This window comes from Oncorhynchus mykiss, chromosome 4 (genome assembly GCF_057628025.1).
Source record: "Oncorhynchus mykiss isolate SJ-2025 chromosome 4, ASM5762802v1, whole genome shotgun sequence".
Lineage (NCBI taxonomy): Eukaryota > Metazoa > Chordata > Actinopteri > Salmoniformes > Salmonidae > Oncorhynchus > Oncorhynchus mykiss.
In genome coordinates this window covers 73,867,199-73,885,006 of record NC_143025.1, presented here as the reverse complement: position 1 = coordinate 73,885,006, position 17,808 = coordinate 73,867,199, and the positions used below count along the sequence as shown (strand labels likewise).

Genomic DNA, 17,808 nt, shown 5'->3' with positions numbered 1-17,808 from the left:
AGGAGTGTTGATAGCAGTCTGGCTTACTGTTAAACAATAACAAACAGATAGGAGATGGAGGCGTGAGGTCCTCCGAACCAGCACACAGCCTCAGAGACACAAACACACAACTTGAGGAAGACTTGAGTGGTGAAGTTCAGGAGGGTGTGAAATATTCATCCGTTTGAAGATATGTGGAAGAGGGAGGGAAACCGAGAGAGTGGAAGAGCTTTGAGGGAGAAGTACTGGAGGAGTCTCTTAAGAATTGTCTAATGAAGGTAATCTAGGACTAGACATAAATGAAAGATCCGTCTGTCTTCTGCCAGAAATGTTAACTCAGGAACCACACCTGTGTTGAATCACCTGCTTTCAATACACTTTGTATCCCTCATTTACTCAAGTGTTTCCTTTATTTTGGTAGTTACCTTTAATTGGGAAAGGTGATATGATAGACATCACAGGGAAATTCTAGGATAAGAGATAGATGTCAGATCGGAAAATTAAGCCTTTTGGACCTCATTGAACGGTCTTTTTTACCAGGTAAGTTGACAGATCATATTCTCAGCAAAGACTTGGGGAATAGTTACAGGGGAGAGGAGGGGTGAATGAGCCAATTGGTAGCCGGGGATGATTAGGTGGCAATGATGGTATGAGGGGCCAGATCAGATTGGGAATTATGGCCAGGACACCCGATCTTTAGTGACAACAGAGAGTCAGGACACCCGTTTAAAACACGGTGCCCTACACAGGGCAATGACCCCAATCACTAACCTGGGATATACTTTTTTTTGGACCAGAGGAAAGAGTGCCTCCTACTGGCCCTCAAACTCTACTTCCAGTAGCATCTGGCCTCCCATCCAGGGACTAACCCTTCTTAGCTTCAGAGGTCTGCCAGCAGTGGGATGCAGGTGCTATGCTGCGGGCTTTACCACTGTAAGATTCATAAACTGTTGTTGACATTATCATTTCTCTTTCTCTCTCTCTCTCCTGCTCTAGCGTTTGGGCATCAGTGAGATTGACCCCAGTGCTCTCACGCCCCAGGAGGTCAGCTCCTTTGTCCGTCTCGACCTCGACCCCGCCAAGGTCACCTGGCAGAGAGGTAGGACCCTGTCCAATCAGTTATTCCCCCCTCCCATATTACAGGCCCCCCACATGATTGGTTAATGTGTTGATTTGAGTGGTGGAGCAGGGTTTCCGTTAGCCGGTAATTGTAATTGTAGCCGGCCAATTGTGCTGCTGGGAGAGAGAAAGCAAGAAAGGAGCCTTGGCCTAAAATGAAAGTTGGAGAGTATGCTTATAGTGAAAAGCTTACAAGGCAGGACTCCAGACTGTGACCTTTTAGTCACCAACCCTTTACTTTAAAAAATATATTTGAACCTTTATTTAACTAGGCAAGTCAGTTAAGAACAAATTCTTATTTTCAATGACGGCCTAGGAACAGTGGGTTACCTGCCTTGTTCAGGGGCAGAAAGACAGATTGTTACCTTGTCAGCTTGTGGATTCGATCTTGCAACCTTTCAGTTACTAGTCCAACGCTCTAACCACTAGGCTACATGCCGGACTTGGCTGTGCGAGTAAAAAAAAATGATTGGTCGCGTCGTTGCTGGCTGCACATTCATTAACCTCACTAAAACATAAAGGTTGGAGGCTGAAACCATGATTTGGACAAAAGGTAAGTACATTATCCTCATGTTTCCTGTAATGAAGGTGTCTGCCTGCCTGTACCTTTTTTAGCTGGGGCCTGCTGCTGTGTCAAGCGAGACACTCCTTTCCTGGGAGAAAAAAAAAAATGTTTTCTGATTGTATAACTATCCTGTTGCGTCACGAAAAAATAAACAAAATAGTTTGACCAAATTATGGGCTGGTGCCACGGTCTGAAAAACAGTTCCATCAGGGGAAAATGATAGTCTGGAGCTCCTGCTACCAGGGGAATGTCCTAAATATGGAAAAGTGGTTGTGGACAAAGATGACAAGAATGTTGACGCGGCTAAATGGGGGCTACTGTACAACTCGCTATTCAGTTAGGATACAATTCTGGAGTATTTATAATCATTTGTTTTATCATTATTATTGTATTTCATTGTTGTTATTGTAGGCCAATGTACTGTATTAATCCAAAACAGTTCTTTAACCCTTGTGTAGTCTTAACATTCTTAATACTCCTAAGGGTCAAAAATGACCCGCCTTCACTAAACCCCTAAAATTAAGCAGCTTATTAATTGAATTTTAAGCCTCAAATCTATTTTGCATGAGGAAACAACCTGTCATTAATCACAAACTTTGTGAATATCTGGGTTTTCCCTCTTCACAATGCAGAAAGAGTGCATTTAATGAGTGGACTAGAGGTCGACCGATTAATCGGAATGGCCGATTTAATTAGGGCCGATTTCAGGTTTTCATAACAATCGGAAATCGGTATTTTTGGACACCGATTTGGCCGATTTAATAAAAAAATATATATATATATCTATATTTTTTTTAACACCTTTTATTTAACTAGGCAAGTCAGTTAAGAACACATTCTTATTTTCAATGACGGCCTCGGAACGGTGGGTTATCTGTCTCGTTCAGTGGCAGAATGACAGATTTTTACCTTGTCAGCTTGGGGGATTCAATCTTGCAACCTTACAGTTATCCTGATATCGGGATTGCAGCCATAACAAGTTGAGTGTCAACAATAGCATAGCGCTACATACAATAAATATTACTATAAATATTTATATTCATGAAATCACAAGTGCAATATAGGAAAACACAGCTTAGCCTTTTGTTAATCCACCTGTCGTCTCAGATTTTGAAATTATGCTTTACAGCGAAAGCAATCCAAGCGTTTGTGTAAGTTTATCGATCGCACGATAAAACATTAAGTACACTTAGCATCAGGTAACTTGGTCACGAAAATCAGAAAAGCAATCAAATTAATCGTTTACCTTTGATCTTCGGATGTTTTCACTCACAAGACTCCCAGTTACACAACAAATGTTACTTTTGTTCCATAAAGATTATTTTTAGATCCAAAATACCTCCGTTTGTTTGTCGCGTTATGTTCAGAAATCCACAGGAAAGAGTGGTCACAACAACGCAGACAAATTCCAAATAGTTTCCATTATGTTCACAGAAACATGTCAAACGTTTTTTATAATCAATCCTCAGGTTGTTTTTAAAATATATAATCGATAGTATATCAGCTGCAAATGTCTTTCACCGTAGGAGAGGGAAAAGCAATACCTATCCAAACTCTATTGTGTGAGAAACTCATGTGACCACTTGACGCGATGTTATCGTTCTGGCTAATTTTTCAAAATAAAAGCCTGAAACTATGTCTGAAGACTTTTGACACCTTGAGGAAGCGATATGAAAAGGAATCTGGTTCATATCCCTTTAAATGGAGCAAAGGGAGGCTATGGAACATGGAGTTTTCAAAATAGAAGCCACTTCCTGCTTTGATTTTCCTCAGGGTTTCGCCTGCAATATCAGTTCTGTTATACTCACAGACAATATTTAGACAGTTTTGGAAACTTTGGAGTGTTTTCTATCCAATACTACTAATAATATGCATATATTAGCAACTGAGCCTGAGGAGCTATAAAAAACAATCAATCAATCATAACCACTAGTTAACTACACATGGTTGATGATATTACTAGTTTATCTAGCGTGTCCTGCGTTGCATATAATCGATGCGGTGCGTATCGTTGCTCCAATGTGTACCTAACCATAAACATCAATGGCTTCCTTAAAATCAATACACAGAAGTATATATTTTTAAACCTGCATATTTAGCTAAAAGAAATCCAGGTTAGCAGGCAATATTAACCAGGTGAAATTGTGTCACTTCTCTTGCGTTCATTGCACGCAGAGTCAGGGTATATGCAACAGTTTGGGCCGCCTAATTTGCCAGAATTTTACATAATTATGACATAACATTGATGGTTGTGCAATGTAACAGGAATACAGTGGGGCAGAAAAGTATTTAGTCAGCCACCAATTGTGCAAGTTCTCCCACTTAAAAAGATGAGGCCTGTCATTTTCTCCATAGGTACACTTCAACTATGACAGACAAAATGAGAGAAAAAAAATCCAGAAAATCACATTGTACGATTTTTTATGAATTTATTTGCAAATGATGGTGGAAAATAAGTATTTGGTCACCTACAAACAAGCAAGATTTCTGGCTCTCACAGACCTGTAACAACTTCTTTAAGAGGCTCCTCTGTCCTCCACTCCACGTTACCTGTATTAATGGCACCTGTCCACAACCTCAAACAGTCACACTCCAAACTCCACTATGGCCAATACCAAAGAGCTGTCAAAGGACACCAGAAACAAAATTGTAGACCTGCTGGGAAGACTGAATCTGCAATAGGTAAGCAGCTTGGTTTAAAGAAATCAACTGTGAGAGCAATTATTAGGAAATGGAAGACATAAAAGACCACTGATAATCTCCCTCGATCTGGGGCTCCACGCAAGATCTCACCCCGTCGGGTCAAGAACGGTGAGCAAAAATCCCAGAACCACACGGGGGGACCTAGTGAATGACCTGCAGAGAGCTGGGACCAAAGTAACAAAGCCTACCATCAGTAACACACTACCCCGCAGGGACTCAAATCCTGCAGTGCCAGATGTGTCCCCCTGCTTAAGCCAGTACATGTCCAGGCCCATCTGAAGTTTGCTAGAGAGCATTTGGATAATCCAGAAGAAGATTGGGAGAATGTCATATGGTCAGATGAAACCAAAATATAACTTTTTGGTAAAAACTCAACTCATCGTGTTTGGAGGACAAAGAATGATGAGTTTCATCCAAAGAACACCATACCTACTGTGAAGCATGGGGGTGGAAACATCATGCTTTGGTGCTGTTTTTCTGCAAAGGGACCAGGACGACTGATCCGTGTAAAGGAAAGAATGAATGGGGCCATGTATCGTGAGATTTTGAGTGAAAACCTCCTTCCATCAGCAAGGGCATTGAAGATGAAACGTGGCTGGGTCTTTCAGCATGGCAATGATCCCAAACACACCGCCCTGGCAACGAAGGAGTGGCTTCGTAAGAAGCATTTCAAGGTCCTGGAGTAGCCTAGCCAGTCTACAGATCTCAACCTCATAGAAGATCTTTGGAGGGAGTTGAAAGTCCGTGTTGCCCAGCTACAGCCCCAAAACATCACTGCTCTAGAGGAGATCTGCATGGAGGAATGGGCCAAAATACCAGCAACAGTGTGTGAAAACCTTGTGAAGACTTACAGAAAACGTTTGACCTCTGTCATTGCCAACAAAGGGTATATAACAAAGTATTGAGAAACTTTTGTTTTTTATTTTACACCATCATTTGCAAATAAATTAATTTAAAATCCTACAATGTGTTTTTCTGTATTTTTTTTCCCTCATTTTGTCTGTCATAGTTGAAGTGTACCTATGATAAATTACAGGCCTCATCTTTTTAAGTGGGATAACTTGCACAATTGGTGGCTGACTAAATACTTTTTTGCCCCACTGTATTTAGACTTATGGAGTCCACCCGTTAGATAAAATACGGAACGGTTCCGTATTTCACTGAAAGAATAAACGTCTTGTTTTCGAGATGGTAGTTTCTGGATTTGGCCATATTAAGGACCTAAGGCTCGTATTTCTGTGTGTTATCATGTTATAACTAACTCTATGATTTGATAGAGCAGTCTGACTGAGCGATGGTAGGCACCAGCAGACTCGTAAGCATTCATTCAAACAGCACTTTTGTGCGTTTGCCAGCGGCTGTTTATGACTTCAAGCCTATCAACTCCTGAGATTAGTCTGGTGTAAGCGATGTGAAATGGCTAGCTAGTTAGCGGGGTGCACGCAAAGTACCCACAAAACACCAGTCTCAACATCAATTATAGAGGCGACTCGGGGATGCTGGCCTTCTAGGCATAGTTCCTCTGTTCAGTGTCTGTGTTCTTTTGTCCATCTTATATTTTTTCCTTTTTATTGGCCAGTCTGAGAGATGGCTTTTTTTTTTGTTTGTTTTTTTGCAAACAATAGGCTATACAGTTTGGCGGCAGGTAGCTTAGTGGTTAGAGCGTTGGACTAGTAACCGAAAGGTTGCAAGATCGAAACCCTGAGCTGACAAGGTAAAAATCTGTCGTTCTGCCCCTGAACAAGGCAGTTAACCCACTGTTCCGAGGCCGTCATTAAAAATAAGAATTTGTTCTTAACTGACTTGCCTAGTTAAATAAAGGTTCAAAAATATATATGTACAGATCAAAACACAAGGAATAGTGTTTTTGTAATTAGTTATAGGCTGTTTTTAAGGACATGTTAATTTGGCCAATATCCCTTGTTTTGATGGTGCTAGCTGTTTGGGTGGATGAGTTACGCACCTAATGCATATCGATGACCACACTGTTGAGTGAGACCTAAAGAACTCACCTCTTCTCTATTGGCACTTAGTCTCTTCCACGTTCTAATGTTCCATTATTTCATTAAAATGTAATCAGTCATGCATGTTTCCAAGTTCATAACTTCAAATAAGTCACCCCCCACACATGCGGTGACCGCACCTGGCTTAAATGGTGCCTCTAGAAACAAAACCTCTCACATCGTCACTCAATGCCTAGGCTTACCTCCACTGTACTCACATCCTACCATACATTATGCCTTGAATCTATTCTTCCGCGCCCAGAAACCTGCTCCTTGTACTCTGTTCTGAACGCACTAGACGACCAGTTCTTTTAGCCTTTAGCCGTACTCTTATCCTACCGCCTTTGTTCCTCTGGTGATGGAGTTTAATCCCTGCAGCCCCCAGCATCACTCCCATTCCCCAGGCCCTCTCATTTGTTGACTTCTGTAACCGCAAAAGCCTCATTAGAAGCCTCCGCCAACCCAGATGTCCTAGCCGCGTCTGAATCCTGGCTTAAGAAGGCCACAAAATCCTGAAATTTCCATCCCTAACTATAACATTTTCCGACAAGATAGAACTGCCAAAGGGGGCGGAGTTAGCCTGCAGAATTCTGTCATACTATCCAGGTCTGTGCCCAAACAATTCGAGCGCTTCTACTTTTAAAAATCCACCTTTCCAGAAACAAGTCTCTCACCGTTGCCGCTTGTTATAGACCCCCCCTCGGCCCCCAGTTGTGCCCTGGACACCATATGTGAATTGCTCGCCACCCCCATCTATCTTCAGAGTTCGTACTGTTAGGTGACCTAAACTGGGACATGCTTAACACCCCGGCCGTCCTACAATCTAAGCTAGATGCCCTCAATCTCACACAAATCATCAAGGATTCTACCAGGTACAGCCCTAAATCCGTAACCATGGGCACCCTCTTAGATATCATCCTGACCCACCTGCCCTCTAAATACACCTCTGCTCTCTTCCACCAGGATCTCAGCGATCACTGCCTCATTGCCTGCATGCATACTGTGTCCGCGGTCAAACGACCACCCCTCATTACTGTCAATCGCTCCCTAAAACACTTCAGTGAGCAGGCCTTTCTAATCGACCTGGCCCGGGTATCCTGGAAGGATATTGACCTCGTCCCGTGAGTAGAGGATGCCTGGTTGCTCTTTAAAAGTGCTTTCCTCTCCATCTTAAATAAGCATGGCCCATTCAAAAAATGTAAAACTAAGAACAGATATAGCCCTTGGTTCACCCCAGACTTGACTGCCCTTGACCAGCACATGAACATTCTGTGGCGTTCTGTATTAGCATCGAATACCCCCCGTGATATGCAACTTTTCAGGGAAGTCCGGAACCAATATATTCATTCAGTTAGGAAAGCTAAGGTTAGCTTTTTCAAACAGAAATTCGATTCCTGTAGCACTAATTCCAAACAGTTTTGGGACACTAAAGTCCATGGAGAATAAGAGCCCCTCTTCCTAGCTGCCCACTGCACTGAGGATAGGAAACACTGTCACCACCAATAAATCTACGATAATCAATAATTTCAATAAGTATTCTTCCACGGCTGGCCATGCTTTCCACCTGGCTACCCCTACCCTGGCCAACATTTCAGCACCCCCTACAGCAACTTGCCTATACCCACCCGCTTCTCCTTCACCCAAATCCAAACAGCTGATGTTCTGAAAGAACTGCAAAATCTGGATCCCTACAAATCATCTGGGCTAGACAATCTGTACCCTCTTTCTAAAATTATCTGCCAAAATTGTTGCATCCCCTATTACTAGGCTATTCAACCTGTCTTTCGTATTGTCTGAGATCCCCAACGATTTGAAAGCTGCCGTGGTCATCCCCCTCTTCAAAGGGGGAGACACTCTAAACCCAAACTGTTATAGACCTATATCCATCCTGCCCTTTTAAAATCTTCGAAAGCCAAGTTAATAAACAGATCACCGACCATTTCGAATCCCACTGTACCTTTTCCACTATGCAATCTGGTTTCCGAAATGGTCATGGGTGCACCTCAGCCACGCTCAAGGTCCTACACAATATCATAACTGCCATCAATAAGAGACGGCTGCACAGTACTGTCTTAATCAACCTGGCCAAGGCTTTCGACTCTGTTAATCACCGCACTCTTATCGGCAGAGTCAATAGCCTTGGCTTCCCAAATGACTGCCTCACCTGGTTCACCAACTACTTCTCAGATCGAGTTCAGTGTGTCAAATCGGAGGGCCTGTTGTCCGGACCTCTGGCAGTCTCTATGGGGGTGCCACAGGGCTCAATTCTCGGGCTGATTCTTTTCTCTGTATATATCAATGATGTCGCTCTTGCTGCGGGTGATTCTCTGATCCACTTCTACACAGACGACACCATTCTGTATACATCTGGCCTTCTTTAGACACTGTGCTAACACACCTCCAAGCGAGCTTCAACACCATACAACACTCCTTCCTTGGCCTCCAACTGCTTTTAAATGCTAGTAAAACTAAGTGCATGCTCTTCAACCGATTGCTGCCCGCACCCTCCCGCCAGATTAGCGTCACTGCTCTCGATGGTTCTGACCTAGAATATGTGGACAACTACCAATACCTAGGTGTCTGGTTAGACTAAACTCTCCTTCCAGACTCACATTAAGCATCTCCAATCCAAAATTGAATCTAGAATCTGCTTCCTCTTTCGCAACAAAGCCTCCTTCACTCATGCCGCCAAACATACCCTCGTAAAACTGACTATCCTACCCATCCTTGACTTCGGCAATGTCATTTACAAAATAGCCCCAACACTCTTCTCAGACTACATCCAATTTGCGATCACTGTGCCATCTGTTTTATCACCAAAGCCCCATATACTACCCACCACTGCGACCTGTATGCTCTTGTTGGCTGGCTCTCACTACATATCCAAACCCACTGGCTCCAGTTCATCTATAAGTCTTTGCTAGGTAAAGCCAAGCCTTAACTCAGCTCACTGGTCACCATAGCAACACCCACCTGTAGCACGCTCTCCAGCAGGTATATTGCACTGGTCATCCCCAAAGCAACACTTATTTGGCCGCCTTTCCTTCCAGTTCTCTGCTGCCAATGACTGGAACGAATTGCAAAAATCTCAGAAGCTGGAGTTTTATATCTCGATATTTCGATTTTTCTTTTGTGTTATTGACTGTACGTTTGTTTGTGTAACTCTGTTGTTTTTGTCGCACTGCTTTGCTTTATCTTGGCCAGGTCGCAGTTGAAATTTGCAACTTGTTCTCAACTGGCCTACCTGGTTAAATAAAGGTTAAATAAAAACGTTTAGTGAATTGAATAGGCCTACCTTTATCAATTTATACTTTTTCAATTACATTTTTATTTAGCCTTTACATTTTTATTTAGCCTGCCTACCCCAGCCAAACCCTAACCCGGACGATGCTGTGCCAATTGTGCGCCGCCCTATGGGACTCCCAATCATGGCTGGTTGTGATACAGCCTGGCATCAAACCAGGGTCTGTAGTGACACCTCTAGCACTGAGATGCAGTGCCTTAGACCGCTGCGCCACTTGGGAGCATGTGTCTTAATTATGTCTGTGAGAACGTGTTTATTTCCAGTCTGAGAAATGCGTGTTTTTTCTTGGCTGGCGCTGGTCATCCAGAGGTCTCTTTAGGTCGTGTGTGTCAGTTACAGGCCCATCCTACATGTGTTTTAATACTGTTTACTGTCCAAATGGGTTTTACAGACCAGGCCAGGGTTGGGTTGTAAAGGACGTGACTCAATACTGTGTACCAGCGGGTCACACAGGTTTTAAAAGCTCTCCCTGGTCCATGTTTATGAATGACCGTTAAACTGGCCTCTATCAGATGTTTTCCACATGTCACTGAAACATTATGACGTTTTGAAGGGGCTCACTAATTTAGATGTAATCTTTTTATTTATGCGATTAGGGTTGCAAAAATCCCAGGTTTTCCAGGAATCCCGGTTGGAAGATTCATGGATTTCGTGCTTATTCCATCCTGATTCCAGGAGTCTTTTGGGGAATGTTCCTGGATTTTTGCAATCTTAAGTGTGATGTAATGTATGAATAAGTATTCTATATTTATGTTTTTGGGGTTGTTTTTTTTCGTCTTGTAGTGGTTGATACCAACGATCGTTTCCTGAGGAAGATAACTGTAGGACAGGCCAGCACTGAGAAAGGACATGTGCGAGAGGTATGTTATATCTATGTACAGTATATCTTTAAAATGTTATGTACATTATAACCACGTGATTATGTGTATGACCTGAGTGATAACTCACTGATTAATAATGTATTTAATTTTATATGGTGCTTTTCATTACAAGTAGAATCTCAGTCGCTTAAAGTAAATACATAAATAAAAAATGTAGGCATCTTAATGGCCATTGTCTTGGCTAATGTACCACCAACCACTCATTTAGACACCTTCATTTACTGATTACTTCCAGTTTGGCTCAATGGTCGGTGCTCAAGCATTTACGCTGTAATTGGGGGTAAATTACATTTTTGGTTACTCCACATATTATCAACAGGTGTGCATACAGTATGTGCACACACATCGTTGAGACATGGCGTCAAAGACTGGCGTGTACACACAATATACACACACAGAGACAGACCCCCCCCCCCCCCTCGCCTTCCACAATTAATTGTGTTGGTGTGTCAGTAACTGTCAGTATTAATGAGGGCTAAATGAAATCCTGCTAATAAACACACTTCCCTCAATGGGAAGCAAGCACCTTAAGTGAAAGCAAATGTTGAAAGCAGAAAATACTGTCCTCTCCTGGATCGTTAGCAAGCATATGCTTATGTTTATGTCCCTCCACCGTTCCCTCCCTCTTTCATCCTCTCATCACTCATCCAGTGGTGCATTCTATAGCCCCCCAGGGCCTTAGCATCGGGAGGGGTATTAGAAAATGTCCAAATGCCTAATGCCTTTACTCTGGCGATGGGTTGTCGGTATGGTTAACGATGCGGTTGTGTCGGTGTGGTTAACGATGCGGTTGTGTCGGTGTGATTAACGATGTGGTTGTGTCGGTGTGGTTAACGATGCGGTTGTGTCGGTGTGGTTAACGATGCGGTTGTGTCGGTGTGGTTAACGATGCGGTTGTGTCGGTGTGGTTAACGATGCGGTTGTGTCGGTGTGGTTAACGATGCGGTTGTGTCGGTGTGGTTAATGTAATTTATCTTTTACAATGTATCTTTCTCGCGCAGGCGCACACACACGCAATACCAAGGTTATTATAGTTTTGTGGTTTTATTAGTGTTAAGGTTTCTATTTGAAAATCAGGTTAGTTTCAGTTCAGATCTGATTTACTATTTCGTTTTTATATTTATTTTCAGTTTTAATGTAAGGGACAGAAAGTAGCCTATGCATGGGAGGCTCGGAGCCATTTATGTGTTGTATAATTTGTGTTTTTGGGGATAACATCTTGCCACTGTGGGGCAGTAATGCATTAGGCAGTGCTATTCAACGTCGGGGTTGTGACCCATAGTGGGGAATTGCAGCAGAATCAACAAAATTGTGGAGTTGGGGTAGGGTCGCCAGAAATTCTGGCTAAATAAATGGGATCCCCGCTGAAAGTTTGAATACGACAGGCTGAGGTAGACTCGGCGAGATGCCGACAGGCTGAGGTAGACTCGGCGAGATGCCGACAGGCTGAGGTAGACTCGGCGAGATGCCGACAGGCTGAGGTAGACTCGGCGAGATGCCGACAGGCTGAGGTAGACTCGGCGAGATGTCGTAGATGCACGAAGTAAACAGTAGTAGAAATTTTGGGTGCTGCTCGTTGCAACATCGTCTCACTGAGTCTTTAAATCATGAAGTCAATCTCAATGTGCCCCCCCAGATTCAGAGGCTGGAAAAACCCATTTGAAAAAATGCTTGAAAACCACATTAGATTTTTTTACCAAAGAATAAATACCATAAAAAAAGGAAGAGGATTCATTCAGTTTTTCAAACGGGTTAATCATTTTATTTCAGTTTGCAAAAAAAAAAGTTATATGTTTACTACAATATCCTTGACACACACACACACACAAAGATAAACAACAGCCCTTCCTTCCATTGTTTCCCCATCACTCTGACGCGATAAGGCTTTTGGAAAACTAGGCCACGTCCATGAAACATTGCTCACTCTGCATGTGTGTTTACAAAAATGTATATTGCCTAATGCCCTGTAGAAAAGCAGTCTGGCTTGGAATCTTATCCACTGGGATGGAATCAGACTCATATGTTAGTAGTTAACATGTCAGTGTGTGTGTGTGTGTGTGTGTGTGTGTGTGTGTGTGTGTGTTATCCCTCCCTCAGCTCCCCCGCTGTTCTCTCTCAAGTGTTCTCTGTTGTGTGTGTGTACTCCATCTGCGTCATTCCCCTCTCTGATTCAGTTTGACTTATTTCACCTCAAGATTTTTGTGTTGCTTGAGTCTTTTCAGCAAGCCATGACACCCACCTTCTCAGATTGTACTGGCATTTTCTGTAGTTAGAAAGATTGCCATTCCTGAAACCATTATTTTGTTGAAATTTGAATTTTATCTCTGAGAAATTAAGCTAATTGATTGCACTCAAATTGGCCATTTTAATTTATAGGATTCAGATAATATTCAATAAATATAGTACCCAACATCCAATTTGGTTAATCTAGGATAGCGTCCCACCTCGACAACAGCCAGTGAAATTGCAGGGCGCCAAATTCAAAACAACAGAAATTTCATAATTAAAATTCCTCAAACATACAAGTATTTTACACCATTTTAAAGATACACTTGTAAATCCAGCCACAGTGTCCGATTTCAAATAGGCTTTACGGCGAAAGCACACCAAACGATTGTTAGGTCAGCACCTAGTCACAGAAAACCATAAAGCCATTTTCTAGCCAAGGAGAGCCCTCAAAAAAATCAGAAATAGCGATTTAAATTTATCACTAACCTTTGATCTTCATCAAATGGCACTCACAGGACTTCATGTTACACAATTAATGTGTGTTTTGTTCGATAAAGTTAATCTTTATGTCCAAAAACCTCATTTGAAATTGGTGTGTTATGGTCAGAAATGCATTGTCTCAAACCGAACATCCGGTGAAAGTGCAGAGAGCCACATCAAATGACAGAAATACTCATAACCAACATTGATAAAAGATACAAGTGTTATGCATGGAAATATAGATAAACTTCTCCGTAATGCAACCGCTGTGTCAGATTTCAAAAACGCTTTATGGCAAAAAGCACACCTTGCGATTATGTTTGGTCAGCGCCAAGTCACAGAAAAACATACAGCCATTTTCCAAAGGAGAGGTGTCACAAAGTTTAGAAATGGCATTATAAATATTCACTTACCTTTGATCATCTTCATCAGAATGCACTCCCAGGAATCCCAGTTCCTCAATAAGTGTTTGTTTTGTTCAATAAAGTCCATCATTTATGTCCAAATACCTCCTTTTTGTTTGCACGTTTAGTTTACAAATCCAAACTCAGGAGGCAAGTTCAGGCGAAATTTCAGAGTCAAATTACAGTTCGTAGAAACATGTCAAACGAGGTATAGAATCAATCTTTAGGATGTTTTTATCATAAATCTTCAATAATGTTTCAACTGGAGAATTTATTTGTCTTTAATGCATTGGAACACAGGTCGCTGTCACGAGCACACATAAGACTGAGCTCATGGCACTCTGCCAGACATCTGGTTGAAACCGCTCTCATTCTCTCCCCCTTCACAGTAGAAGCCTCAAGCAAGGTTCTAAAGACTGTTGGCATCTAGTGGAAGTGCAATATGACCCCATAGACACTGTATATCCAATAGGCAATGACTTGAAAAACTACAAACCTCATATTTCCCACTTCCTGGTTGGGTTTTTTCTCTGGTTTTTGCCTGCCATATGAGTTCTGTTATACTCACAGACATCATTCAAACAGTTTTAGAAACTTCAGTGTTTTCTATCCAAATCTACCAATTATATGCATATTCTAGCTTTTGGGCCTGAGTAGCAGGCAGTTTACTCTGGGCACCTTATTATCCATGCTACTCAATACTGCCCCCCAGTCCCAAAGAAGTTAATGGTCACTAGTCACAATAAATACAGAGATGTTTCCTGATCATTTTATTGAAAAAAAATAATTAATTGCATGGCAGTCTTCTATCTTATTAGGGATGTCACAATATTTTAGTCCCTAGCCCATTTCTCCAAAGCTTTGGACGTGTAGGAAAAGTCTTCATATGAGAATTGCGTTGGGATAGCGCTCTCAGAAAGTGGCCAGTTGTTGGACTATTAAAGGAGAGTTGGGTTGAATAATCAGTAGGTTGCTAAGAAAGGAATTGCTTTCATGGAGGTCTGGCTTGAGGATGTGTGAGGATGACCACACTATTTATTTTCGGAATGAGCCAAATCTATTGGTTTTCTATCCAAAGTTGCAAAGGAAATGTTGTTATCTATTTAATAAACACAAGAGACCAGCAGAATGGATAAGAGTGTGGCAATATAGCCAGAACAAAAAACCTGGTACTTTCACGCTACTTTATGGTAAATAATGCAAGTGACTTCAATTACTAATTTCTCTGAACAGGGGAAAAACATTTCACCAGATTAATAGGGAATACATTACATAGTATGGAGAAGCAATACTCCAAGCCACAACTTCATACTACTGGTCAAAAATAGATAACTGATGCTGTATACTGGTTGTTGGGATGGGATTGGCATGGGGGATCCATGGATTTATTTTTTATTTAAACATTTATTCCTCATGTCTTACTCATTGGTAGGAAGAAGTTTGGTCCGAATTGGATGTTGGATACTATATTTATTGAATATTATCAGAATCGTATAAATTAAAATGACCTATTTGGGTCCAATCAATTAGCTTAATTTCTCAGAAAAATAATCTGAAAGGGTGGGTGTCAACCCTCTTTCTTGTGCTTTTTTTAGGTGGAATGACCCTCGTCTCTCTCTTGTGCAGTCCCAGTTTGACATAGCAGTGGCCATTGATGCTGTGTTTGTGTTTAGTGTGTGTGTGTGTGTGTGTGTGTGTACATATTTCTCTCCTGTGTAGACCCAGTTTGACATAGCAGTGGCCATTGAGATTTTGATATCGTCTGTAAATACACACAATGTTTCTCTCCCCCTGTGTAGACCCAGTTTGACATAGCGGTGGCCAGTGAGATCATGGCTATCCTGGCCCTGGCTGATGGACTGGGGGACATGAAGACCAGACTGGGACGTATGGTGGTGGGCAGCAGCCGCAGTGGACAGCCCGTCACAGCAGAGGACCTGGTAATATAATCATATAATAAATACCATTATCCAAAATCATGCGTGCATACATTTTACATAAAGTTGGCCCCAGGAATCGAACCCACAATCCTGGTGTGTGTGTGTGTGTGTGTGTGTGTGTGTGTGTGTGTGTGTGTGTGTGTGTGTGTGTGTGTGTGTGTGTGTGTGTGTGTGTGTGTGTGTGAGCTAAACGGTTTCAGTTAGGGCTAATCAGTTGCAGTATTGTTCCACTTAAAGACATCAGTCAGAAATTACTTTAATGGCCATAGCGTACTTTAACATCAGCCTATAAAACATTACGAAGGCTGTCATATGTCAAGACCTCTTCACTAAGCTCGCTTTGTCTCTCTTGTCCTTCCTGATTATCTTGTCAAGTGGAGATTTGGCTCGATATGTGTTATTTAAACTCAGTCAACACATTAACATTATCACAGATGTCATGAGACAAATGTTTCATTTTGGTGTTATATTAAGGTTGGTAGCAACATGGAAAATCATTGGAAATCCGTTGCAGCTCCAATCGACTACAAAATCCACAATGCAATGCTTTCTATGGGGTGGCAAGCAACTAGCTAGGTAGACACTCATATATCTCATATATGCACTATATATATATATATATATATATATATATATATATATATATATATATATATATATATATATATATATATATATATATATATATATATATATATATATAGTGCATGTGGACAACCGTTCAAATTAGTGGATTCGGCTATTTCAGCTACACCCGTTGCCGACAGGTGTATAAAATCGAGCACACAGCCATGCAATCTACATAGACAAACATTGGCAGTAGAATGGCCTTACTGAAGAGCTCAGTGACTTTCAACGTTGGCACCATCATAGGATGCCACCTTTCCAACAAATCTGTTCGTCTACTTCTGTACTGCTAGAACTGCCCTGGTCAACTATAAGTGCTGTTATTGTGAAGTGGAAACGTCTAGTTGCAACAACGGCTCAGTCGTGAAGTGATAAGCCACACAAGCTCACAGAATGGGACCGCCGAGTGCTGTAACGCATAAAAATCATCTGTCCTTTGTTGCAACACTCACTACCGAGTTCCAAACTGCCTCTGGAAGCAACGTCAGCACAAGAACTGTTCGTTGGGAGCTTCATGAAAGGGGTTTCCATGGCTGAGCAGCTGCACACAAGCCTAAGATCACCATGCGCAATGCCAAGTCTCGGCTGGTGTGGTGTAAAGCTCGCCGCCATTGTACTCTGGAGCAGGTGTCCACATACTTTTGGTCATCTAGTGTAGCTAGCAAACGTAGCTACACACTAATACCAAAGGCAATATCAGCATGTAACATAGCTAGTTACCTGTAAAATCGCCAAAAGAAACTGCACTATAAATTTAGGAGTCTACAATCTCACATTGTTCAACATGTAGATCGATGTCCCTCAGAGTGGAGTCTTAACATTCACAACAGCAGGTATACTTTTGAGGAGATGGGGAAACTTTGCCCATGCTACATCAATGGGCTGCGCGGTGCATTCTGGACGATTGTTGGACAAAGCGCGCTCTCTTTCAAGGAGTGAATGGGTCTATTGGGCACTAGCTCAAACTCAACATTAGCACGAATCTCATCAACAAGAAGTACAACATTACAAATATTTTCCGAGATGTGAGATGATTAACTTGCTATCTGTAGTATCGTATAGCTTTGGAATTGTGACATTATGTATTTCGAGGAAAATAGGAACGTTTCTCTTTGAGAAGGGATTGCTTGATGATTAGTTTAGCAACCGCATGACACAGCTTGACAACGTGAACGCGATTGGTCGACAGTCTGCTGGATGGATGTGTTCACTCATTCATTGGATTTCTATTTTCTTTCTATAATATCTCTGGCAACAGTAACTCTAATGAACTTATCCTCTGCAGCAGAGGTAATTCTGGGTCTTCCTTCCCTGTGGCGGTCCTCATGAGCCAGTTTCATCATAGCGCTTGATGGTTTTTGTGACTTGAAGAAACTTTCAAAGTTCTTTGAATTTTTTTGAATTGACTGACCTTCATGTCTTAAAGTAATGATGGACTGTCGTTTCTCTCTGCTTATTTGAACCTTTCTTGCCATAATATGGACTTGGTCTTTTACCAAATAGGGCCATCTTCTGTATACCAACCCTACCTTGTCACAACACAACTGATTGGCTCAAATGCATTAAGAAGGAAA

General features: G+C 41.9%; 1 protein-coding gene across 4 annotated transcripts in view; it reads left to right on the top strand.

Moving 5' to 3' along the window:
* The window catches only part of mthfd1l (methylenetetrahydrofolate dehydrogenase (NADP+ dependent) 1 like), an 84,430-nt gene that overhangs the window by 12,480 nt on the left and 54,142 nt on the right, over positions 1-17,808 (top strand). For all 4 annotated transcript variants that reach the window (XM_021600758.3, XM_021600761.3, XM_021600760.3 and 1 more), the window contains exons 15-17: positions 976-1,078; positions 10,457-10,533; positions 15,467-15,607. In XM_021600758.3, the coding sequence (XP_021456433.3) occupies positions 976-1,078; positions 10,457-10,533; positions 15,467-15,607 (321 nt within the window). The remainder of the gene's footprint in view (positions 1-975; positions 1,079-10,456; positions 10,534-15,466; positions 15,608-17,808) is intronic.